General features: G+C 36.8%; 5 protein-coding genes across 8 annotated transcripts; 3 read left to right on the top strand and 2 right to left on the bottom strand.

Moving 5' to 3' along the window:
* The first annotated feature begins 755 nt into the window (after positions 1-755).
* On the top strand, positions 756-7595 carry LOC131000242 (serine/threonine-protein kinase Nek5-like). The gene is made up of 14 exons (XM_057926041.1): positions 756-1340; positions 1443-1509; positions 1920-1985; positions 2112-2158; positions 2260-2305; positions 2401-2481; positions 2571-2613; positions 3273-3322; positions 4068-4149; positions 4232-4281; positions 4496-4569; positions 4819-4870; positions 4956-5588; positions 5693-7595. The coding sequence occupies exons 1-14, from the start codon at positions 1243-1245 to the stop codon at positions 7325-7327; spliced, it is 3024 nt and encodes a 1007-aa protein (XP_057782024.1). The 5' UTR covers positions 756-1242; the 3' UTR covers positions 7328-7595.
* A 2621-nt stretch (positions 7596-10216) lies between these two features.
* LOC131000238 (NDR1/HIN1-like protein 10) lies at positions 10217-13293 on the top strand. Of its 3 annotated transcripts, XR_009093691.1 has the most exons (4): positions 10298-11231; positions 11685-11726; positions 12785-12825; positions 12914-13293. XR_009093691.1 is itself a non-coding variant. In XM_057926035.1 (3 exons), the coding sequence occupies exon 1, from the start codon at positions 10451-10453 to the stop codon at positions 11228-11230; it is 780 nt and encodes a 259-aa protein (XP_057782018.1). In that variant the 5' UTR covers positions 10217-10450; the 3' UTR covers position 11231; positions 12785-12825; positions 12914-13293. The 3 variants fall into 3 exon arrangements, 2 of the variants coding, with proteins under 2 accessions (XP_057782018.1, XP_057782019.1); XM_057926035.1 differs by lacking the exon at positions 11685-11726 and having other exon boundaries at positions 10217-11231; XM_057926036.1 differs by lacking the exons at positions 12785-12825; positions 12914-13293 and having other exon boundaries at positions 11685-12186.
* Positions 13294-13635: 342 nt separating this feature from the next.
* On the bottom strand, positions 13636-16777 carry LOC131000241 (mitochondrial import inner membrane translocase subunit PAM16 like 2-like). Of its 2 annotated transcripts, none has more exons than XM_057926040.1 (5): positions 16485-16777; positions 15198-15251; positions 14588-14675; positions 14272-14402; positions 13636-14154 (listed from the first exon to the last, which is right to left on the bottom strand). In XM_057926040.1, exons 2-5 carry the CDS (start codon positions 15198-15200, stop codon positions 14035-14037), a joined length of 342 nt encoding a protein of 113 aa, XP_057782023.1. In that variant the 5' UTR covers positions 15201-15251; positions 16485-16777; the 3' UTR covers positions 13636-14034. The 2 variants fall into 2 exon arrangements, with proteins under 2 accessions (XP_057782023.1, XP_057782022.1); XM_057926039.1 differs by having other exon boundaries at positions 16523-16771.
* Positions 16778-18834: 2057 nt separating this feature from the next.
* On the top strand, positions 18835-19692 carry LOC131000239 (NDR1/HIN1-like protein 1). Its single transcript, XM_057926037.1, has one exon. It carries the CDS (start codon positions 18884-18886, stop codon positions 19637-19639), a length of 756 nt encoding a protein of 251 aa, XP_057782020.1. The 5' UTR covers positions 18835-18883; the 3' UTR covers positions 19640-19692.
* Positions 19693-21507: 1815 nt separating this feature from the next.
* On the bottom strand, positions 21508-24603 carry LOC131000237 (internal alternative NAD(P)H-ubiquinone oxidoreductase A1, mitochondrial-like). Its single transcript, XM_057926033.1, has 6 exons — positions 23955-24603; positions 22778-22991; positions 22527-22687; positions 22339-22404; positions 22094-22254; positions 21508-22028 (listed from the first exon to the last, which is right to left on the bottom strand). The coding sequence occupies exons 1-6, from the start codon at positions 24387-24389 to the stop codon at positions 21581-21583; spliced, it is 1485 nt and encodes a 494-aa protein (XP_057782016.1). The 5' UTR covers positions 24390-24603; the 3' UTR covers positions 21508-21580.
* Positions 24604-25242: the final 639 nt, after the last annotated feature.

Below are 25242 nucleotides of genomic sequence, written 5' to 3'. Positions count from 1 at the left end.
TAACTTGTTTTTTATTTTATTGTAATGTTAGTAGAGTTTACGCATTGATACTTGAGAGGGTTCAATAGTGTATTTAATTCAATAGGACTATGTAGGTACAGAATAAAGAATGTGTACAGGTAGGTAATAATGCATGAAACACAAACACACACACAAAGAGTAGATATAAGTAGTGTTTAACATTTCATATACTCGAGTCTTATACTCCCTCCGTCCCATGGAGCATGATATAGTTCTTTTTGGCACGTGAATTAAAAAATTGGTATTTTGTGTGTAAGTATGGTAAGTGAAAAAAATGAAAATATGAATAAAGAGCAAATTTTTTGTCATTTTTAAAAACGTGTCATGCTTCGTGGGACATACCAAAAAAGAAATTGTGTCCTGCTTCGTGGGACGGAGAGAGTATAACAAGAGAAATGTAATGAATAATGAAGATCCATCAATTTTCATTTTTGGAAGCCAAAAGCTGCTGTTATATAAAAACTTTGGCAAAACATTCTCTTTGTTTCGGTAAAAAATCCTTTTCATCTGATTGACAGCTCACAGAGGATAGGGTAGGCCTGTCGTAGTGAATAACTTTCTCCCTTAATCATTTTGGACTAATCTAGACAAATATTAGTTGTAAGTTTTTTTTTGAGAATATTAGTTGTAAGTTATTGCAACACCAACCCACCCCAACCTAACTACGATTAACTGTTAAACCATGTCATTAATCACTTAATTTAAAACTGCTAATCTCTTTTTAACAGTAAACAGATCAAGAAAATACTTAAAAATAATCCCGACAGAGAGAGAGAGAGAGAACAAAAGAAAAAAAAACACAGAAAACTCCAGCTTTCTTTGGTTAATACCCATTAAAAAAGCTCCAATTTTTGGATTGCCCAGAAGGCCAAATTGGTTAAATTTCATTTATTGCTTCAGCTCCAAGTACTTGGTGCTCATTATCGTGTATGTATTTGCTGTTTGCGGAGTTTAATAATGTGTGCGTTCGTTGGGATTGATATGCTCATGGGCAGGAGAAGCGGCAGAAGATCCAAAAATTAGGTTAATGTCATTGCATCATCGTGTAACATGTGTTTGCTTTATAAGCACAAGTTTGACTTGAGCGACGGAGATTCCTCTATGTTTGAGGATTCGATGATTCGGTGAGATTCGGTAAATGCGCTTTCTGGGGGCATCAGTCTAGAAAATCAGGAATTTAGAGAGAGAGAGAGAGGTTTTGGGGCTTCGAGATTGGTGAAGATGGAATCAAAAATGGATCAGTATGAGCTCATGGAGCAGATTGGCCGCGGAGCTTTTGGTGCTGCCATTTTAGTCAATCACAAATTGGAAAGGAAAAAGTACGAGTTCGAAACGAGACAATCTAATGCTGATTTTCAGATTATGGAAAAAATCTATGATTCTTGTATGTGCTTTTTTCTGATTTTGGAAATGTCACATAGGTATGTGCTCAAGAAGATTCGGTTAGCTCGGCAAACGGAGCGTTGCCGGAGATCAGCTCATCAAGAGGTGAAACTGTTTTTTTTCTCTTGAATTCTATTGGACTTCATTTGACTTATTCAGATCGATTTAGTTAATGCTATCTATACTTTCTTTGTTTGGTCATTGCTTTCCGGTCATTGCTTGAAAATTTGCTTGCAAATTTAGTACTTATTTATGCAATTTTGGAAAAGAATTTGAAAATATTCCGAGTAGTTTCACTATCTGTTTGATTGGTTACTTTGTAAAAGAAGTGAAGTTTATGCAATAAGGCATTGTTGTCGATTACCTCAGTCCAATATCACTCAACCATCTGACTGGAATTCATCGCGAATTTTGTCGTCTGACATGTGCTATAATCACGCATTTTTTTGGTTGATGTGTACCCGTGCTTTACTAGGAACTGATATAGGTGTTTTCTGGCTATTAAAAATATGCAGATGGCTTTAATTGCACGGATACAACATCCATACATTGTTGAGTTCAAGGAAGCTTGGGTAGAGAAGGTGATTCTCATTGAAGCTTCTAATTTCTAGTCTCGAATATAAATTCCAGGACTAACTTTGGTTTTGGTAAACTTTCATTATATAAGTTTTTCTCACTGAACTATATGTTCTCCAAAAATAAAACAGGGTTGTTATGTCTGCATTGTTACTGGCTACTGTGAGGGTGGTGACATGTAAGTGTTGTTATGATGCAATTCTAACTGGGCAGCTAAATACATTTCTATATTTATAAGCGCATTTTCGACATAAGATTTTGATGATTGAACTGTAACAGGGCTGAGATGATGAAAAAAGCTAATGGCCAGTATTTCCCGGAGGAGGTTTGAGTTCCTACCTTTCAGATGTATTAGCCTTTTCTGATATATATTACGAATTTGATAAATATGCTTTTCTGTTTAATCATGGTTCTCTGTAGAAACTGTTGAAGTGGTTTGCTCAACTATTATTGGCTGTTGAGTATCTGCACTCCAACTATGTTCTGCATCGTGATCTCAAAGTAAGCATCGCTGACTTGATTCTTTATTATGTTCCTTTAATAGTCCTATGGGATTCTGGGGGACTGATCTCCTTAGCACTTTGTTGCAGTGCTCAAACATCTTTCTTACCAAAGATCAAGGTGTTCGTTTAGGTAAGTGAAGAAAGGAACCAGATTCTATTATCTTACTAAAGATTCTGATCTGATACTGAAAAAAAATCACTCGCCTATAATAAAGGGAAATAAATCATTCTCTTAACATAAAAATGGTAACAGAAGCTCTCTAACATGATGCTGATAGAAAATGAAAAACACACATTCTTAATCCCCGTCTTTTAACAAAGGTTTTTCTGATTTTGAGAATGAATTTGAAATTCTACACTCCTCTGAACTAGAGGTTACTTTAAAACGGCAGATGGTTGGAGTAGTGATTGCTATATTATACATTGTTTAAAGAATTTATTGAATTTTCTTCTTGTGTCTTGGCTCTGTGAAATGAAAGTGACGATCATTGTATTGTACAATATGTAGGAGAAGAAAGACCTACTCACCTTATATCGTGGAAAATAAATCAACGTCATACTAAAATCAAGAAAAAGATATCAACTACCTTAAAATATGATGCTTAATAGAAAAGGAGAAATACATAAATCAGAATTTCTCCTTCTTAGCATTGGCCTTTTGTTTCTGAAAAAGAAAATGAAATTCCGCAGTAAGCTTAGGAGATGATTTTGTATTGCTGAATTTCAGAACCGTACTAACTGAATGCATGTTCAGAAAAATGATTGTCTTTGAACTTTCCTTTTGAGCAGGTGATTTTGGGCTTGCTAAAACTTTGAAGGCAGATGACTTGGCTTCTTCAGTATGTGTTTAGTATTGCATATGTTTCTATCTCTTCCTTGGTAAAATTAATTATACTTGCGGAATTATCAAATGCTACGTATTGGTTGTTTTCCCTTGGTTATTTTGTCGGAATCCTGGAGGATAATATTTTATCAACTTGATTCTATTTAGAGGAGAAATTGAGTTTTACTTAAAAAATTGAGACATAATTGTTTCTTTCATATTATGAGGCTGCTGCTGTAGAATACCCCTGTCAAAAAAGAAAGTATTATATTATATGTAGAAGGTTACCATTATAGAACATTTCATGGAATTTACGATGGAATATGAACAATTCTTGAAATCATAAATTTACAGAGAGTGTGTAGCAGGCTTAGAGTAATGGTAAAGTTTCAACAGGTCATTCACTACACAATTCATAAGTAAATGCATCATAGGTCTTTGCTGCATAAATGCCTTAAACAGTGCTAAGACTACTGGATAATGATTTAAGCTAATTCTACGGGAGAAGAACGAACAGACACAGTTTCGTAACTGAAATTGCATGCTGGAATCTTTTCCGTTCAAGATTCTTAGATCTTATAAAATCTGCTCAAGGTTGTTAAGATCGTACATACTAGCTTATTATCCTAAAGCAACGAATGCCATAATGCATTTCATGTAGCATAGCAGGCAATAGCATACTTTTAATCTGTTTTTCTACGCAACAAATTCTAGTACTACTTTACTGAAATCGAGCTGTTTTTTTCTTATGTTTTGCTCAGGTAGTTGGAACTCCCAATTACATGTGTCCTGAACTTCTGGCTGACATTCCGTATGGATTTAAGTCTGACATTTGGTCTCTTGGTATGTTAATGGTCAATTTCTCTTAACTCTAATTCCCACTGAATAAGGCTTGCCATTTTGTAACGTTTCATTTGTCGATTAGGTTGCTGTATGTATGAAATGGCTGCTCATCGCCCCGCTTTCAAGGCTTTTGTAAGATTTCTAGTCCTCATTTGTTCAGCTTCCCTATGTTTTCTATTCCTTTGAAAAATGTTTAAAATCATATTTGTATGCCTAAAAGTGTGTTGAGTCGTTGACGACCTAATGCTCCTGACTATAATAGACATTACTTTTTCTGTTTTCAGATACATAACATATATTTTCTCTGGGCTCATCTTTATTATAAATATATGCATTCACGTCTCAGGATATGGCTGGACTAATAAGCAAGATTAATCGATCATCGATTGGCCCATTGCCTCCTTGCTACTCCCCATCCTTGTAAGCATATTTGTTCTTTGTTGGTCCTTTTTTTTTTCCTTTTTCCGTGATATAATATCTTTGATTATTCTCATTTATATTGTTTGATTAGAGATTCATTCCGCCTATCTTTGAGTTACTTAATGCTCTGTGGTGATCTTTTATACATTTTTTCGTGGAAAAGAAATATAGCCTTCCCTTAGTCCTTTTATGCAATTCAAGGATAAAGAAAGTATAGAATCATAACTCGAATGGTGCTTTATTTAACAGGAAAACGCTAATCAAGAGCATGCTAAGAAAAAACCCGGAACATCGGTCAAGTGTGAGAACCTCCTCTATGTTTCTTTATATTCGTTCCTATTTGTAAACAAGGCCTTCGTATAACCTGATTTTGGATATTTTGTCAGGCATCAGAACTACTGAGGCACCCATATCTGCAGCCTTACGTAGATCAATACCGCCCATCCTATAAACCGATTGCTGCCATTACGCCGGAGAAACCTCCTTCCACTGGTCGTGTAAGTCGAAAGAACATGGCTGAGAGCCAAAGTAGCAGCAGTTCATGCAGTGACAGAGACAGCTTAGTCTCAAGCGAGAAGAACATAGTGAACCGTGGCCATAAGGCCCCCGAAGTGGAGATGGCTTCAGTTGATGAAGACGTTGATTGCTGTCTGCTTTCGAAGACAGAGGGCCCACAGGTTATGGACTCGTTGCCCGTAGATACCAAGGAACATGATGTCGGCAAGCCACTGCATGAGGAACAGAGAAATAGCAATGAAATGAAGCAGCCTAAAACAATTAAAAATATTATGATAGCTCTCAAGGAAGGAAAAAACAGAGAAAATAGTTCTCCACTTAGAAGCCACCATGCAAAGCCAAGCAGTGCTAGCAACCAGAGAATGATTATCGAAGCATCACCAAGAATCGCAAAACAACCAAATCTTGTTAATTATGGCCCTAAGGGTAGTACAGAAACACTGGCAAAGATGAATGCTGATTCCAATAAACGAGTACAGGGAACACCTTCCTTGAAGCATCAGGTAATAAAAGGTTTTTTGTTCCTTTTTTATTTTTCCTTCTCCCCCTCCCCTCGACTGAAACTGGTATAGGCTGGGTTTATATTCTTATTGACCGACCTCTGTAGTTACCTGTTGCGGAAACCCCTCCGAAGACGAAGGCTAGACATGAAGGTATCCCTCCCTCTGGTCTTGTAAAGCCCATTGCTGAAGAAGGATTTTCAACGAGGACGAGACAGAAAACACCTCCTACCCTGTCTAGAAGGCCATCATTTCCTGTACGCACCCGGCCAGCAGCACGTGACGTTCCCAATTGCCTAAATGATAACACGAAGAGTAGTCCTAATGATGTTCAAGATCCTGAAATCACAAAAGCAGTTCCTTATGGCTGCGCTTCACATATTTCAAGGGAAAACATGCAGCACTCGAGAAGATCTTTAGCTGCAGGTTCTAGGAGAATGCAAACGGAGAGCAGCAACTCGGCATCTTCTTCAGTATCTATCCAAGGTTTCGAGCTCTCTGATGATGCATCGACTCCGTTTATTAGCTCACCAGAAGAGTTACTTCACAGCCCTGAGCAAGCTACCGTATATGAAATTATTGACTCTCATTTTCCCCCAGAAAGGATAGGAAATTGCTTCAGGGAGCATCATGAGGCTAACTGCCAAACTAGAATACAGCATGCCGTTGAAGTTGAAATAAACGAGTCCAGACCCAGCTGTTCCACCCGTTCCTCATCACAATCTGAAGGAGTAGAAAATTTATCGCCTGGATGTCGTGGGAGTAACTATGCATCCACAGTATGCTCTTCTGGAAAACTACAAGAACGGTCGGATGATAAACTTATGAATGTCAACAATGCTAATTGTGTTGAGAGAAGGAGCTCTACTACCAATATGGAGATCTCGTTTTGCATCGCTGAAGATACACCTATGGGTGGAGAAGATGCTGCAACCATCAGCAGGCCTGATCCTGTGACCAAGTCGGACCTCACCTCACCATCAAGCGTTGATGACGAGTTCATGATCAAGAAACTCGTTTCTTCTGAGTGCACCTCTTCTGCTGTCCCTTCCATTTCACCGAACCAGAAGAGTTTGTTGCCAGACACAGGATTTCTGGAGCAAAATGCAGCTAATGATATGCCGGTTTTTACCAATACCCCACCAGCTCCGAATGATGTGACACACGTGGTATTTCACAGCAGCATCCAAGCTGTGATTGAGCATCCTGTGGCACAAAACACGAAGCAAGATTCGGATGCTGGAAAAACAATAGATGTGGCTGGAGATGAGGTTGGTTTAAAAGATCCAGCTTCTTCATCAGCTCCACAACCATCCACAGCCTCTGAAACTCCGACTTCGAAATCTACTTGCTCTCTGAATGTAACTCCTACTTCAAATCTCTTTGAAAACCCTGTCACCAAAGAAATAGATGTGACAACTACAACTGCTGACCCCGTGGTTGCAAAGTTGGATCCTTCTGAATCTGAATCTGAACCAGCAAAAACGAACCCCCCTTCAGCTCGGGAAGAAGCACCACCGGTGAAGGAAACTTTAGATGTTAATTCCTTCAGGCAAAGAGCAGAGGCACTCGAAGGACTGCTAGAACTGTCTGCTGACTTGCTTCAGCAGAACCGGCTAGAAGAACTCACAGTCGTCCTGAAACCTTTCGGAAGGGAGAAGGTTTCTCCGAGGGATACAGCAATCTGGCTGGCTAAAAGTCTCAAAGGGATGATGCTGGAAGAGGGCGGACGCAATCTGTAAATGCCGGTATATCTATTCTTTCTCTTCTTGCTCATTAGTTGAGGTTTCCGTATATAGTTCGGTGCATTTCTCGTGACAGCCTAAAACCTTTGCCATTTTACTGTTCTATTGGTTCTTTGTTTTATATTATTGTCAATGCAATGCAATGCATATTGTATATAATGTTGCAACTCAATATTTTTTTCATCTTATCCTTGCAAATGCTTTGTAAAAACAGGAATTGATCTGTGTGAGATTCTTGGGATATGTTGAGCTCCAATTTATAGAAGCTTCTGCTTCAATGGTGTATGGGATTCGGTTGGATGCTATTTATCCCATTATATTCTGTTATTTTGGACCAAATCAAGATTTGATTAATACCCATCTTCTCTTTTTAAAAGGAAAGGATTAGTAGAGATGTCTGAAATCTTTGGATGTCAAGTTTAACAGAAATCTGTTGTTTGAGCAGAAATAATGAGTTTGGCAGCAGTAAAGCGTGTAGGGCTGAATCTTGTTCCTGTTGTTTATGTTTTAACCACTAGCCTCATTTTTAAGATCTTGAATTTAAGTAATAAATATTTGTATAATAGATGAATATTATTATAATTTTGAAGAATTTTAGATAAAAGAGATTCTTCTCTTATATATAGGGTGCGGTTCTATTGAGAATGCTAAATGTATTGAGAACTGAGAATAATAAATAAATCAATTAATTCTTTGAATAAACTAATAAAACTGATGAACATATGTATATATTTAAATATGGTGAAAATCACGCTTCCTCCGGGATTCGAATCCATACCAAAATGTTTGTTTATAAAAATTATTGACTTATTCATCTAAATTATTGTCTTGTTTGCCAGAGTTAAGAAGTATTCTCAATTCTCAACACATTTATCATTCTCAACGAAACATTTCTCTTTTTATATATATACATATAAGGTGGGGCTATAATAAAAATACTCTTAAGTGTATAAAATATAAATGATTTTCAGCTCTTAGATCATCAAGATCTACGGTTGATTCGTAACCCTGTTGGATGAATTCGTGGTCCTGAGTTCGAATCTCAAAGGTAACAAAAATTTATTTTTCGCAATTCGTAACTCTGTTGGATAAATTCATACATGTTCTACATAAAATTCGTACATTAAGAAACGTTTATATTTTATACACTTAAAAGTGTTTTTATTCTAGCCCAACCCCATACGTATATATAATTACTAAACTATTCTTAAAAATTAAAATAAGTAATGATATTATAGGTAGAAATAAACTTAACCCAAAATGATAGCATAGTGCGTACACAAAGTAATCCTAAATTAGGCTTCACATGCATTATCTTTTCTTTCTTTTCTTTTTTCCCTAAAAATAACCAATGCAGAATATGCTGGAATTAGAAAAGGAAAGTTGCTATATATAGAGGTTGACGTCATCGGCCCAAGCCCAGCCCGGTAAGCTTAGTTGAGGCCCGGACCAAGCCAGACCAGGCAGAACAAATAAAAAAAATTATACTACCATAATTTATAAATTCAAGAAAAAAGTTAATTTATGCACTCATTTTTTAATACGAATGCAATTGTTGATTCTAAAATAAAACCTAAATATATATATATACACATTTTGTCATTGTGAACAAATAAGATTAAACATTTATTAAATAAAAGTATCGTTGGAGTAATGAGTATACAGTAACATTTACGATAACAATTGCAACAAATTAATAGGTTGTATGACTCATGATTGCAAATTAGGGTATTGATGATTATTTTATTTGCAATTAACCCTATTCTGGTAGCTAAATCTAGCTAGATTTACTAATTGAGTCCATTAAGTCCAGAAAGGCTAAACCTCATTGAGCTTATTAAATTGATTAATGCTCTTTTTTTAGGTAGCGGTAACCTAATTGTAATTAGCTCCCAATTTCGGAAATTAACCTATTTATAGATTCTCATCTTTATAGTACTTTTAATAGATTCTTCATTAGGAAATCGAAATACACTATATATCACTTTTGAATTTGTATATGCTTTTCCTTTTTGTGTTAATGCATGAAATATCTACACACTCGGATAAGATATTTTGGTAGATGAATGGGAAAATACAAAATGATAGTAATAAATATAATTGAGTCCTAGAAATAACAATGAAATATACTGTGAATAAAAAATACTACAATACAATTAAGACGTCTAAGACATGTAAGTCAAAAGGGAAAAGCCAATTTACACTTGGTTGCAATCAAGAAACGAATAAGAAAAGAAGAAGAAAATATTGGTTTTGACCTCTTAATCATCTACTAATATTTAACAACTTTGCTCATTAATTAGATATTTGAAATCGGAAAGACATTTGTATATAGGAAATAATATAATATAGGTCAACCGACTTAGGAAAACCCCCCATTACAATTAATCACGACAAAAAATCCGAGTCATACAATTAGTGTGAAGAGAGAGAGAGAGAGAGAGAGAGAGAGAGAGAGAGAGAGAGAGAGAGAGAGAGATGTTGAGAAAAGAAAATTAAGAAATGTAATTTTAAATCGTAATCGAATTTGTAAATTGAATTATTCCAATAATGATTTACTAAGGTATCAAAATAAAAAAATAATAGTCAGCTTTAATTGCATCTAAAGTAAATTCGATTAAAAAGATAGATAGGTGAATTACATGATGAGTCGATATCAGTCCTTAAATTGCATCAAAATCAGCTTTAATTGCATCTTTACTTTAGGATGCGGCAATGTGTTTTGGCAATTTGGGAGTTGATTCTTTAATTTCTTTTGTTTGGTTCGACACCAAATTAAAGTGCAATAAATATGAAAATCATAGTGCAATAAAACGAAATATATTTACCAAATGAAATTCTTTTGGAACATAAATACGAGATGGGAGTAAAAGTTATTACTACGAATGTCCCTCTCAGAATCGGAATAAATAATTGGCGATTAGCAAAAGATTAGAAAAATATTCCTTTTATATTTTTCGTCTTCACCCAAATCTCTTTACAGAGTTAACAGTCTTAACATAGTTAGCCTCAACGCCCAATTCCTCTCTCTCTCTCTCTCACTAAAAACAAGCTGAGTTGGTGCGATTTTTGATTCTCCGCCGACCTAGGAGAGAAACACGCGCCGCCGTGATTCCTGTAATGGACGACCGGAATCGGCCTGTGACAGGCTATCCCGCCCCAAATCCGCAGACAAACGGCTACTCAGCCACCGCCGCGCCGCCGCCGCCGCCGGGAACCGCGTACCCTTACGCCGCGGCGGCTCCTCCCCCCAGCGCCTACTACTACCAGAGCAACCCCTACCAGCAGCAGAACTACCAGTACGACGCCGAGTCGGTGCGCCGCGCCACCTGCCTCCGCCGCATCTTCGCCTTCGTGATCGGCCTCGTCGTCATCTTCGGCACCGTCACCTTCATCGTCTGGCTCGTCCTCCGCCCCCAGCTCCCCGAGTTCCGAGTCGACTCCTTCTCTATCTCCAATTTTACGCTCAGCAACGACTCGCTCATCTCCTTCACCTCCGAGATCAAGCTGACCGCCAGAAACCCTAATAAGAAGATGAAGCTCGGCTACGATCACATCGAGACCGCGATTTACTACCAATCGTATTCCCTCTCCGAGACCACCGTCGCGCCCTTCTATCAAGGCACGAAGAACGAGACCTCTCTGACGGCGAGATTCGCGGCGGCGGGGAGTTTTCTGGAGAAGGCCGCGGTGGATGGGATTACTGGCGAGAGGGGGAAGAATGGCAATGTGAACTTCAATTTGAGGATGCTTTCTAGGGTTAGGTTCGAGGCCAAGGCGTGGAGGACTCGAAGGAGGTTTCTGAAGGTGTTCTGTGGGGATCTGGTTCTTGGACTGCCGACTAGTGGGAGATCGGGGGTGTTAACCGGCGGACCGAGGCAGTGCCGCGTCGGGATTTGAGGTGACCTAATAATTCTTTGGTAAAGCTAATTAGGTTTAATTTGTTGGATATCTTTTTTCCCCTTTCTATTTGATGTTGAATGGGTATGAATCTAATTTGGTTCTGTATTTTGATATACAGGCTATTGGTTTCTTAGATTAAACCTGTTCCATGTATAGTTGGAACTCTCTATCTTCTTGATTTTTTCATTGTTGGTTGATTATATTTTTCTGTTAGAAGAATGGGAATGGAGTTTAGATTCACGGCTCTTGGTTTTATTTTAGTTTTATGGATTATATTACATTCTCCTTCTTGAGAGAAGGGGAAGCAATCTTAAGGATCCTGGTTTTGGGCTATGGTAAGAAGAGAAACTGCTAAAAAATCTTAGGACATTGATATGATATGAATATTTTCGATTTATAGAATGTTCTGTTGTGTGAGAAATTAGTTTTATATGTGCGTTTTTCATTGCAGTACTTCCCTCCGGTGCTGTCATACGAAAGTTTGTATCTCCAGGTCTTGAATCTTGCATCAACCAATAACTTATGCTTCAATCATACATTGGTACACATGCATGTCTCTGTTGAAATTGCTAGGAAAACTGTGGTGCAAGAGAGAAGCTGCGGTTTTGTATGCTAAAGAGAAGATGGTTATTTGATAATATATGGAAACCATAATTCGTACTAGATCGCATATATGATAGAAGTTGCATTAGGGCTCATGGTCATGGGCAGCTAATGTTAGTGCTTCGGGTTCTTGGGAGTTGGGATAGTTGCACTGCCATGCCTGCTCTAGGTTTATTCGTGCTTTGGCTCAACCATATCATATAAAAGCTAGGATGCATCATTTCGGATAGTTTTTGTTTAGTCCATAACATTCCTGCTATTTCTGATTAAGTTTCAATGATGAGGCTGCTCAGTCAAAGCATCCCTAGACATGGCATAAACTAACGCTAAATCTGTTGAGCAGAAACAAAGCTCTCTTGTTAATTTCATTGTGAAACTGGCATTTACTTGGTAAAATGCAAATATACTCTGTATTTTCCTGAAACAGAAATCTCCCTGTGATTAAAGATCGGCCTTACATCCAAGTTTTGTAGTTAGATTTTATTTGATAAAGTAAAGAGGATATTATGATAATGGTATGATTATTATCTTACTTTTTATGGTGAATGTTATTTGGTCTATTTAGATCTTATCCTATGACTATGAGAGAGGGAGAGGGAATTTTGTTGGGATGAGTCTCTTCTATTGTGTTCTAGGATGCACGATTTGTTTGGTTTGTGATAAAAAAAAAACTAATGGATGTTAATGCTAGAATTAAATTAGCCTACCATGGCATAACATTTCGAAGTGTTATTTTATTCCCTGATGAAGTGAGTATCATCATTTTCTAGAGGATCTTCGAGTGGCATGAAACCGATTACTTTAAAGTTGTCACTTAGTTATTCTTGGATCATAAAAATATGTAACGAAGTGCAAGTTTGAGGTGCTTATGGATATATTACGTTGTTACTTTCAAATATGGGTCCACCTCAATTAGGATACAGTTTAACCTCTGATACTTCTTCACAGAACCTAGAGGTTTATCAGCTCTTGAAAGCACACTAAAATTGGTAAGTGCTTCATTTTCTTTGGTGCTTGGCAAAATAGAGTTTTTCAATGATTTATCATATCTCAAGTAGGAATCCTTCTGCAATACAGGTGGTGGCTAGAACCTAAATGCTGGTTGTCATCCTCTGATATTGTAATCCTTTTCAAATACAGTGGCTTATGCATCTTATGGTGGCAATCTTGTCATATACGGCCTTCCTCCAGCTAGAATCTATTCATCTTTTTAAGTGTTATTTATCCTCAACTTTTATCCTACACTTTTCCAATAGTTGGATGATATCCAAAAGCAAGCAGGCATGACTTCTATTGTGGGTGGTGGAAATTGTGTAGGATAATTTAGATTCTTGATTATCTTTTTCTTCCCATTTTGATTCTTTGCTTGTGCTCCTTTGAAGCCATCTTTTCTCTCTCTACAGATAGAGAAACTTTGAAACGTAATTGAGGAAAAATGAGAAGTGTATTTGATATCATCATCTTGATATTTACTTCCCTTGGAAGTTGCAAGAAGCCATATATTTTTTAAATCGACACAGGTAATTACTTTCAACATGCAATTTTCTAAAACAATGTGTATAAATGATGCACTATATTTGTATATTGCAATTTTCAATTAGCATTTAAGACAATAAAAGAATTCATGTCAATTTAGAACAATGAAGTTGATCGTTGAGGAAAAGGTAAACTTTATGGGGAAAAATGCATGCTTGCGTAAAGGAAAAGTTCACAAAGTAGAAATGAAGTTTAGCAGAATCCAGAAGCGAATCGAAACAAACATGAAATCTACCATCTATCCGCTCTAGCTACACAATATCTTCAATAACAATAATCAAAACATGGGAATTCGTCTTGACATTAACACCTTTACTAAGGTGTATTAATTTGTTGTATCTGTCTACTGCAAAAACAAAAAAAGAAAAAAATGATTCTTTCTTGACACAATTGGTCTAGACATATGATTTAGTGTTCTCTGCTTTCTTTCTATCCAGATTTTCTGTAAAATACGAGCTCGTTACAGGCAAGACCATAGCACGTGAGATTATTTACCACGATCAAAGTAACGCAATCCCATATTCCAAATATTAGAGGGACAAAAAAAGAAGAAATAAACGAGAGATCAATCAGGCAACTAGCAGTATAGGCTTATAGGACACATGGGTGCTCTTACAGCATGGTCCAGGCGCAATTTTCCCGGGAAGCAGGCGACAAAGCTTTTAACTCGGGTCCTGTTTATGTTTCTGAACAGTTTCCAGACATTCTTTCGCTCTAACCACCTTTGATTGGAGATAGAAACTTCCACTCTGAGTATTCCTCTCGAACAACTTGTCATACCTCTGAGAATATTGAGGGAAATAGTCACATTCATTAGTTTACAATTAGCACACATCAAACACAACTTTTTACCTACAGGAGCAGGAAAAAGAAATGGAAACAGAGAAAGGAGAAGAAACCTTCAGAATCTCTTCCCACGATGTATTCTCAGTGACTCCGAGGATTTGCCTTGCCTCAGCATCAGTCATCATTTTACTACCTCTCTTGATATTTTCCATTGCTTCTTGAGCAGCACCTGTCTTTGAGGCATCTGCAATAAATCATGAAAAAATAGCGTCAGAAATAATGCCAATGCATTCAATGCATTGCCTCTGACCCTCAAGAAAATTGGAACCTCGTGCACAAGCAGTAATAATCAGAACCAGCTACTCCGCAAGCACTATCTCATTCTCCCAAAAATAGAAAACTGAATAACAACATAAAGAAAAGACTTACTTGCAAGTGCCTGACGATATGCTTGAGCAAACGCTCTTATCATTATTCCAGAGCCCATAACAATCAAGTTAGCAATAAGCCTACCAGCCTGCAAACACCAAAACGGGCATGAATTTGCAATAAATACATTTCAATATCTTATAGCGCATGAAGGCATTTTTTAGCATGTGATCCAAGTCCAACTACGATATTACACAATACAATGCCCAATTGGATAGAAGTTGTAAATCAATTCTGGATAACTTATATAGTGTGCGGCTCTAGAAACAGCACATAACACACAATTACAGCTGTAAACCAAAAGTGCAAGACAATTATCAAAAAGAATTTTCCTTAACTATATTCAAGAAATAATATGTGAAATTTAAATGGTCAAGCCTGAACTTCACAGTTAAACGTGAAGCATAATAATGGTTCTTAAACACAGTAAACAATTAATCAATTAGCCAACTCCCCAATCCTGGTGAGTTTAAGACTGTCCTTTAGATCCTTTTGATTTAAAATTAAATGTAAACAAGAAGAGTCATTTTTAATATGTAATATAGAAGCTAGGCATGCAGAAAATTGTGTGTTGCTTGAGATAAAAATCAGGTCAGGACCAGGAATATACCATGGCTAGAGGACTAAAACACGGCCACCAATTGATCTATGAACTCCAAATAACCTACATAAGAACAAAAATTGATAAGATCCAATAAATAAAATTATATGGGTGTAACTAAAACAGAAATTAAAAGAGTATGATCTGATTCATCTCCAAGTACATAGTTTGTATTATATTATATGAGATGTAAACAATTATGAATGATTTGGGGAATAGGCTATTAAGATCAGAGTTCAAATCAGTTATGTTGTTATGCATTCTGTGACGTGTTCAATTTTCATGTTTTGTTCCCTCATATCTCATCATCCAGTAATCTGAAACTTTTATACATTGGGTATGTAGGGAAATCACAGCCATGCCACAATTCAGCGGCTTTAATAGAAATAATCCCACAACTGTGTTCCAAACTGGAAACTCCAAATCTACACCAACATACTAAAATGAGGTAGGCTTACCTTACGTTCAATAATTGAGTTTTTCTTTTAGGTTGGTTCTTTAGACATGCTTTCTTTGTTATAGGCAATAGAATTCAGCAACAGCATGCTCCATAAAAGCACAAACTCAATGAAAAAGCAAAGAAACTCCGCCAATGTACAACCCAAACAGTCCCAAAACTCAAAATATCATTCTGGTAGAATCTTTATATAGATTTACAATGAGTTATGACTTTTACAAACAAATATCCAACCTTTTATTTTTGTTACAAAGATCATATAGCATAGAAAATATTTTATGAGTTCATTACTTTATGCCTTCACCAAATGAAAATATGAATACATAGTAAGCTTTCACAAAATGCACGAATAAACAGAAAATAGTTTAAAGATTATACTAGAGAATATACCATATACTGTTAATGAAATCATTTATTTCTGAACTGAAAAGAGAAAAGTTCAAACAAATTTAAGACACAACAAAATGTCACTTCGAAACTATAGCTAAACAATTGATATGAACCAGTTCAATTTCTATATACAATTCGAATTGTTTTAACATTCTTATAGAAGAATATCAAGCATTCCAAAGTTAGCTACCGTGGAGAACTAGGCATTTGTGATTACTGCAAGGTTTCAATATTTACAGTAAAAGCTCAGAAAAGTCATCTCCACAAAACAAAAGGAGAAAGAACAGTGAGGAAAACATGATTTCGCATAACTAAAATATGACAGTATGACTAAACGGGAGGTAAACATACTTTGCAATATCAACCATATTGCTGATGTAATAAATGTTGAATCATTCTAAAATGTGTGGAATCAACCATTAAAAAACGATCCAGACTCGATTTCTAACCTAATGCCTTTAGAGATTAATCGAAGTCTTGAATCTACCTTTCCGATGAGCTGGGAGCACGCGAGAAGAGCAGTGGTTGAAATCAAATGGAGATGAGCTGTGAGCACGCGAGAAGAGCGGTGGTTGAAATCAAATGGAGAGAAGGATCAAAAATCACGAAATTCCGTTGTGATAAACAAAAGCTAAAAGAAAGAAAAGGTGCAGATATTTCAACGAAGAAGAAAGGTAATATTCGTGCTACGGAAGAAACGGCATACCCTAGATGACCACAATATACATTCATAAGAACCCTATTTCATTTTGCTATTTTTTTTAATTGATTTATTTGTTTTCTTTGTTTATTTGCCTTTTTTTTTCCTTTTTCTAATTTGCCTTATTTTTTAGTTAGAATTTCTTGAGATCATTTTTCTTATTTGAACAAAGAAAAAGTGTGGTGGAATATAAATATTCCACTGCACACTTTAAATAAATAATTATTAAATAATAAAAAATTAAATTCATGTTTTAGTATTTTACATTTTAGTACTTTACACATATTAGATTATAATTGTATCATTTATTATTAAATATATATTTTTAAATAAATAAATAATAAACAGTTTATGTCAAACCGAATCAAATCGAACCCAAAATTTACGGTTCGTTTTGGCTCGGTTTCCGTCATCTACGGTTTGGTTTAGTTTCAAATTTTATGGGCGGTTTGTGTTCAATTTTTTTGGTACGGTTCGATTTTGACCCGAACTGCTCGAATGCTCACCCCTAAATATAACATTCAATTATTTATATTTAAGTTTTAAAACTACATGTCATGAATATTTTTTTAGCTAGTTATTTTTATAAATGCATATGATGTTAGGGTCTCACGGGATTTACTAAAGCCCGCTTTTTATTACTCCCTCCGTCTCACTCTAATAGTCTCGTTTTTCTTTTTGGGACGTTTCATTAGATTAGGCTCGCTTTTTATTTTGAGTAGAAAAATATATGCATAATTGTTGTGTATCATATCATTTTCTTCATAAAAAGTAAATTTTTTTATCTTTATGCTCAAAAGAAGTAAAGCCTATTCGAGTGAGACGGATGAAGTAATATTTTATAGGTATTCGAACATTTAAAAAATAATAATAATAATGATTAGTTATTTTCTATTGTGTTGATTCAAAAATGTGATTTATTGTTTGAACTATGCCTCATTCACTGCAAGTTATGGAATAGTGGCAACAAATTGTCAAATTTTATTTTTCTAACATGTTTTTTTTGTGTGAATTCTAAATGTAGTGATAATCTAATTTTTGGCATATGTTATTATGTGTGTGTCCCAAGATAAAGTAAGTATTTCAACAAGTTAGTATTTTTTTTTAAAGAATTAAAATAAATAACGGTGGATTAGCGACATAAGGATTTGGCTTCAATATGTGTCCGACTGTCGTAGCCGATCTATCGCAAAATGATTAATTAAGTTATACTACTACATTCATTACTTTTTATTTTTAAAAAATCCTTATCATATGTTGTCATCTTATTGTCTCTTATTTGATTTTAGCATTCAAGAGTTTTTGTTGAGACGACGACGACAATTTATTTTAGTCATATGGTTGGAGTCCAATTGCAATCTCGCACCCAAAAAGAGTCAACTTAAACTTAATTGATTGAACATATGATTTCAATATTCCAAGTTTAAAACAAAAAAATACAAATAATCCCTTAATTATCTTAATTTGTCATTTGGATAAGTCCACAAAAAATTATCTTAATATATTTTTAGTAATAATTTGTGGGTTTATTTCTTCACTCGCTAACCTGTTAGCCTTATTTTTCACTCACTAACTTAATTAACTTTTTCTACTTTCTTTATTTGTGGGACACTTTCTCCACTCAATAAATAAATAACGCAATTTTTCTAAAAACACGTGCATCTCTCTCATAGGACAACATTTGGTGGACGGACTGAGTATTTTTTTAATTTTTTTCATGAAAACATCATCATATTTGGGAAATGAAGTTTGATAGATTCAATCTTACATAAGCATTTTTCTATTCGAACCCAAAACTTTTTAGCATAAAAAATATTCACTCCATCACTATGTCATCCCAAAAATTATTCAACAAAAACAATTTTATTAAATTAACTCTGTTCATCAAATTTCAATCCTCTAACTAGTTAATGCATAACACCATAAATTAAAATATTGAGCACATGTCTCATATGAAACCGGTTTTATGGTGAAATCAGCTTCACAATGACACTACTTTAACATACAAATAAAACCGGTTTCATTTGTATGTTGAAGTAATGTCATTGTGAAGACGATTTTACCATAAAATCAGTTTCACGAGAGTTTCCGTGTTAATTAAATGAGCATTAATTAGATGTTCCTCAATAGCATAGAATCCCAACTTAGATGAAAAAGTTTTCAAGATATAGAAAACCACACTCTTTCGTTACACGTCGGCATCATATCTACACATTGAAAAGGGGAGTTTCACTTCATTCAAATTCATCTCATCACCAAAAACTAAACAACAACATGAGCAAGGACTGCGGCAACCACGGCGACGACCACCGGAAGAAGCTCTACCGCCACATCTTCCTGAGCGCGGCGGCGTTCGTCGCCGCCGTGCTCTTCGCGATCCTGCTGGTGTGGCTGATCCTCCGGCCGGCGAAGCCGCATTTCATCCTCCAGGACGCCACCGTGTACGCCTTCAACCTCTCCGCCCCGAACCTCCTCACCGCCACCATCCAGATCACGCTCTCCTCCCGCAACCCTAACGGCAGGATCGGCGTCTACTACGACAGGCTGGACGTCTACGCCGCCTACCACAGCCAGCAGATCACGCTGGCGACGCGGCTGCCGGCCTCCTACCAGGGCCACAGGGACATCACCGTGTGGTCGCCGTTCGTGTACGGCGCGGCCGTGCCGGTGGCGCCGTACCTGGCGGCGTCGCTCGGGCAGGACGAGCTGACGGGGACGGTGCTGATCCACGTTAGGGTTGACGGCAGGGTTAGATGGAAAGTTGGGACGTTTATCTCGGGGAGTTATCACCTGTATGTCAACTGCCCCGCCTATATCAACTTTGGCGCCAAAAATAACGGCATCGCCGCCGTTGGATCCGCCATCAAATATCAGCTGCTTATGGATTGCAATGTTGATGTTTGAGAATTTTTTTTTCTTTTTTTTTTTTTGGAAGAACGTAACGAAGAATTATTTGTCAGTTTTTTATTTATGTTTGCCGTTGCCGTGAAATGACGATGATGCCCCTACCTATGATTTTATGTTTTAAGTTATAATATTAATTGGAGAGTAATTTTTGGACACCAGGTGTCTTAAACACCTTCATAAAAAAATCGGTTTTTACTTAATATTTAATTTGACCGATTTTTTGTTATTTAATGATTTGTCTAAAATATCATTTTCAAAAATATATTCAACCGATTTTGTTAAGGCTAACAACATTAATAAGTAGGGTATGGACTATCTAACTAATACTCCTTATTAGTGGTAAATAATGCAACTTCACTGATTTATTATAGTACTAATAATCTACAGTTGAAGTTGAACTATAATTAATGAATATACATGTAATAAGAATATTGAGGATATATACTCTTAAAAAATCTTTTATTTTCTCTTTGTCTATCTTTGAAGAGAAGCACTTGCTTGTGGCAGAGGTTGCAGAATGCGTGAAGCCAAAAAGGCAAACAATGTTGAAAGTTTTTATTTCTTTCCTATTTTATAGAAAAAGGTAACTCTAGCATCTTGGTTTGGATTCGAACAACATAATTTTATTATTTTAGGATGCATGTTGTTCTATATATGAAAATGAACTATTCGATTGGGAAAATGGAACTCGTTTTGAAATACAAATTTATTTCAAGTATTGTTTTTCTTCATACCTTCGACAGCCATTTAATTCGAAAAGCTACTATGTTCATTCATGACGTAGTTGAATTAGAGTATTTAAAATAGACAGGAAAAAACAACACCAAAATTGCCCTTGACTTGAAACATTTTACATTTTACTCATTATATTTTAGTAAATCTTAATATGCTATCATAGCCAATGAGGCATAGCTCAAGTGACAAAATTGAGGCATCCAAAGACTCTCCATTGTGAGATGTCTTAGATTCAATCCCACGTGTGTGCGGGTAGTTTAGTAATTCCGCCTGCGTGCCGGTAGTTTCTTCACCTTTGTCTTTGTGTAGTGCAGACGTCTTACTTAGTTGATTATATAATAGATATATCTTGTAATTCTAAAAAAAATTATCATAAATAATTTACTAGATTGAAAGTTGAAGAGGGCGGGTGGGTATATTAACATGACATTCATTGGCATCGCATGCTTATAAAAGCAGTGGGTGGTTAGGTTAGGTTTTGTTTTGAACGAGTCTCCGTCTATACATGCTTTGCTTTCACCTTCAGCCTTTTTCAGTTTGGTGATGAGTCCTAAAAAGAAATAGTTTGGTGATCAGACTTTTTCAGTTTCTCACGCATAAATCAACTCATTTCTATTTTATCATATGTTTTAGAGTAACATTATGCTAAACTTTCTATTCCACCCTTATCTTAAAGTTAAAAAATTAATAAAAACATGAAAATTGAAAGATAGTGTCTTAAGGTGCGTTTACTTTTTTTTATTGTAAAATTTTCATTGAAAATGATGAATAAGAAAATATGAAAAATATTATCATTTTCTCTTTATTTTATCATATGTTTACTAGAGATGAAAAATGACAAAATATTGGATAATATTTTCACATCCCTACCATAGGATAATATTATCCAACATTGGAGAGAAAATGAACTGTCCGAGAAAGTGTGTGAAAATATGATTTTTCTCTCATTTTCCATCAAAGTAAACACACCCTTAGAGTTGGAAGTACAAATCTCTTTAGCTATTAAATACCCTTAACTAGTAGAAATTAAGTATGCATATTTACCTCTAACATCAACTATCTTCACCTCCTGCACCAGCAACACCACCACCTGCACCCACATTCCAACTCACACACACACACAACAGAGAGAGAGGAATGTGTTTGATATATATAGAATAGAAGAAGTTATAGAGGAGAATCCATATTTATTGAGAAGGGAATTCAGATCCGACTAATATCACGACCAAAGACCAATGTGGTGAGCCAGTTGATAGCCACATAGAATCTGTTCCTCCAGCTTACAACCCGAGTGAGATACGCCGACCGCCAAATGAACCAGCTGCTGAATCCGGCAATCGACACGCCTTTCCCCTCCTTGCTCTGCCTCAGATCCACCAGCGCCTTGTACCTCCCTATCGTCGCCATGCTCCCTAGATGCTTGTACACGAAAGGGGCCCCCAAATCCAACCCCGTTGCGCCATCAGCGCGTCCCCCGCCACTCTTCCCCACATGGTTCAACACTTTCGCCAGATATTTTCCCTGTCGCTCCGCCACCTGGGCCAGCGCTGGAAGAACATCCTTGCCCGTGCTCTCAAGAAACCCGCTGCAGTCCCCTATGGCAAACACATCCTCCACGCTAGGGACTCGTAGCCATTCATCGATCCCAATCCTGCACCATCACCATTCAATTTTACAACTCAGCGTATCGACCAAAATATAGTATATGACTTATACCTTCCACCGGCTTTAGGAACTTCGAGGCCATTCACAAATGACGAAGGACCAACCCCCGTCGACCACACCAAAATGCCATATGGGATATCGGTACCATCACTGAGAATTATTTTCTCCGGTTGGACGTCCTTCACTATTCCACGGACAAAACGGACTCCTGACTGAGAAATTCATACATCAATACTATATAGATATAGATGCAGAACCTCAAATTTAAATGCTAATCATCACAATAATTCCCTTACCTTAGTCAACTGCTTAATTGCATACTTCCTGAGGCGGTCATCGAAGGATGATAATATCTCATTTGCCTGCAGAAAGAGAAACACAAGATTCAGGACACAAATTCGATTCCAAGCACACAGAGAGGAATGACTTTATCCGTCCTTTATAGACGAGCAAGAAGACTGGGTGAGCAGTATGCAGGCCTAACCTCAACCAACGTAACATGAATATAATCCTTCACGTGAGAATATCTTTGATGAACATCCCTCTGGATGAAGTCGCTAAGTTCACCGCTAAATTCAACTCCCGTTGGACCACCTCCAACTACAACACAATGCAGGAGCCTCCGTTTCTCTTCCTCAGTGACTCCTGTTTACACAAACACTCTAAATGATAATTTTGAGATTCTTTCACTCCAATATAGTACAATGAAGATTTAGCAGGCTTGACATGTCATGCCTGGCACATCTGATAGCATCAGATTTAGCAGCAGTTTCCTGCGGATCTCCTGAGCGTGATAGACTTCACGAAGAAAGGTCGCGTGTTCCTTTGCACCCTTGATACCAAATGTGGATGCCTCTGCTCCAGAAGCAATTACTAGTTTATCATATGCCACTTTAAAGTTCCACGGCTCCAAGGTATTAACACCTTCAGTTACAGTCTGGCAGTGAACCTACCATGAAAGTTGGGATCTCTCAGATTCCCGAACAACCATAGATAATTATGGGACAAGTTTATATATAACAAACACTTGCAGGGTTCGGTTCAACCTACCTTGGTGGAAAAACTGGTATGACATTTGGCAATACCTTTACCTAGATCAGTTATGCCCAATGTTTTAGAACCAAGATGAGATTTTTCGACAATGACTTCCGAAAATTAAATTGACATGGAACTACCATCTACAAGTTAGAACTGAACTAACAAGTGGTGTGCTATTCTGATATAACCATTAACCACAACCAGAAGAAATCACAGAAATAATTTTTTCAATCGGCAGGTCCAAGAAACTCAGCACACATATGCGGTGCAGATTATACTACATATTTTAAGACACTAGAGTAAAATTCTTTCTAAAGTATGTAGAGAGAAATTTTTGTGCACCGTATATGAAACTAGCAGCGTTTCTCACATTTATAAGCAAAACCTAGTAAAAATGGTAACCTCGAACGACATAGAAACATCCAAGAATCCACATAAGATGTATGCTCTGAAATTTTACTGATTCAGTTTTATATTTACCCGCACTCACTAATCACTTGAACTGCCACAATCTACATAATGCCAATTGCTTTCACTCAATCACAATTCAACCCCAGAAAACATAGATGGATAATCTTTTGATAGCCTATTTTGGGTTTAGATTCTTCTTCTACTGTATGTTGCTAGATCTCAATTCTCAATGCAGATTCAAACAAGTAGTATATGCAATTAAAGCTCTCTCATTTACTCATAAATAAATAACATCTCTCCATATATATGTATATATATCAACACAATAAATGGTATACACTCTAACCAACAGGATCAGAAAAAGATTCTTCTTCCAAAATTTAACATAAATCATCCCAAAAAATCACAAAAAACAAATTAAGACAAACAGAAGGCGGAAAAATCAATCTCAGCTAGGGCATACCTGGTGATTCTGAAAATCCACCCCCTTACAATTAGCGAGGAAGAAATAAGAGCCGGGCTCCCGGGAAATGGCGGGCTGGATCCGGCCGATCGGCTCCGCGACGGAGCGGAATTCGAGCGTGCCGACGCACGTGGACGCGAGGAGAGGCGTGAACACCATGTGATTTCTGGGGGAGATGCACACGATATCGTAAATGTTGGTATCTATGTCCTTCATCAGCCTGCATCCGGCCCATCCCGTCCCCAAAACCACCACTCTCGGCTTCTCGTCGCCCTTGGTCGGCCGCGAGCCGGGATGGTTGCTCTGGATTTCGGCGCCGCTGAAATGCCGCAGCAATTGGGTCAGCGACGGCGGGGGGTGGGCGAGCAGCGCCGCCGGTCTCCGCTGCGGCGGCGATTGCCTCACTAGCTGGATGAAATTTCTGAACCACGGCATGATTGATGATGATGATCTGGAGAATGCGAGAGAATTTAATTGGGGTTTTATTTCATGGGTTTAAGAGAAGAATCTCCATGAGTGTAGGAGGGTGGAAAGAGTCTAGGGAGGCGCGACGCGAGGGCGGCGGCAGCTGAAAATGGTGGCGGATTTGGGTCAGCACATGGCAGCTGTAGAATGGTCACACAAATTCAACACATCATCTATGGTCACACAAATTCAAAATTTTCCTAATTATTTAATCCATCAAATCCAACAATCGTATATTGATGGTGAATTTTAAGCGATTCCAAATAAAAATATTTCTTTCATTCACGAAAAAATTAAACACAATTTTCTTTCGAGAAAAGCAATCGAATGTGAATGGCCACACCTCACAACTTTAGCTCAATTTGCAATAATCACATAGGGCAAGTTTTAGTTCTCTTTTGTGTTAAAAGTCATTTTTATTGCACAAATTTAACTCTCGTATGAAACAGAACATATATTTTTGGATACAATGGATGCTCTCTCAATCCTGATTTTTATTAGGACTATCAATCGGTTCGATTTTTGTAAATTAAATCAAATTTTTCGAAATAATTGAAATTAAAATGTGCCCAATTCTAAAAACTATTTCCGAACTAATAATGATTTCGGTTATTCGGTTACTTAATCAATTACTTCTTTTTTTTTTTGAGGAAAACTTAATCAATTACTAATAGACTTTTATTATCAATTAACCAAAAAAAAAGTCTATTATCATTACATATCCATCCTATATCCAAATGATCAAATGATCATTTGGTATATGGAAACCAAGTTGGATATAATTCGATTCGATAAATATTGATTTATCGAAATTGTTTAGACA

The sequence above is a fragment of the Salvia miltiorrhiza genome, chromosome 8 (genome assembly GCF_028751815.1).
Source record: "Salvia miltiorrhiza cultivar Shanhuang (shh) chromosome 8, IMPLAD_Smil_shh, whole genome shotgun sequence".
Classification (NCBI taxonomy): Eukaryota; Viridiplantae; Streptophyta; class Magnoliopsida; order Lamiales; family Lamiaceae; genus Salvia; species Salvia miltiorrhiza.
This window is presented reverse-complemented; position numbering and strand designations above follow the sequence as displayed.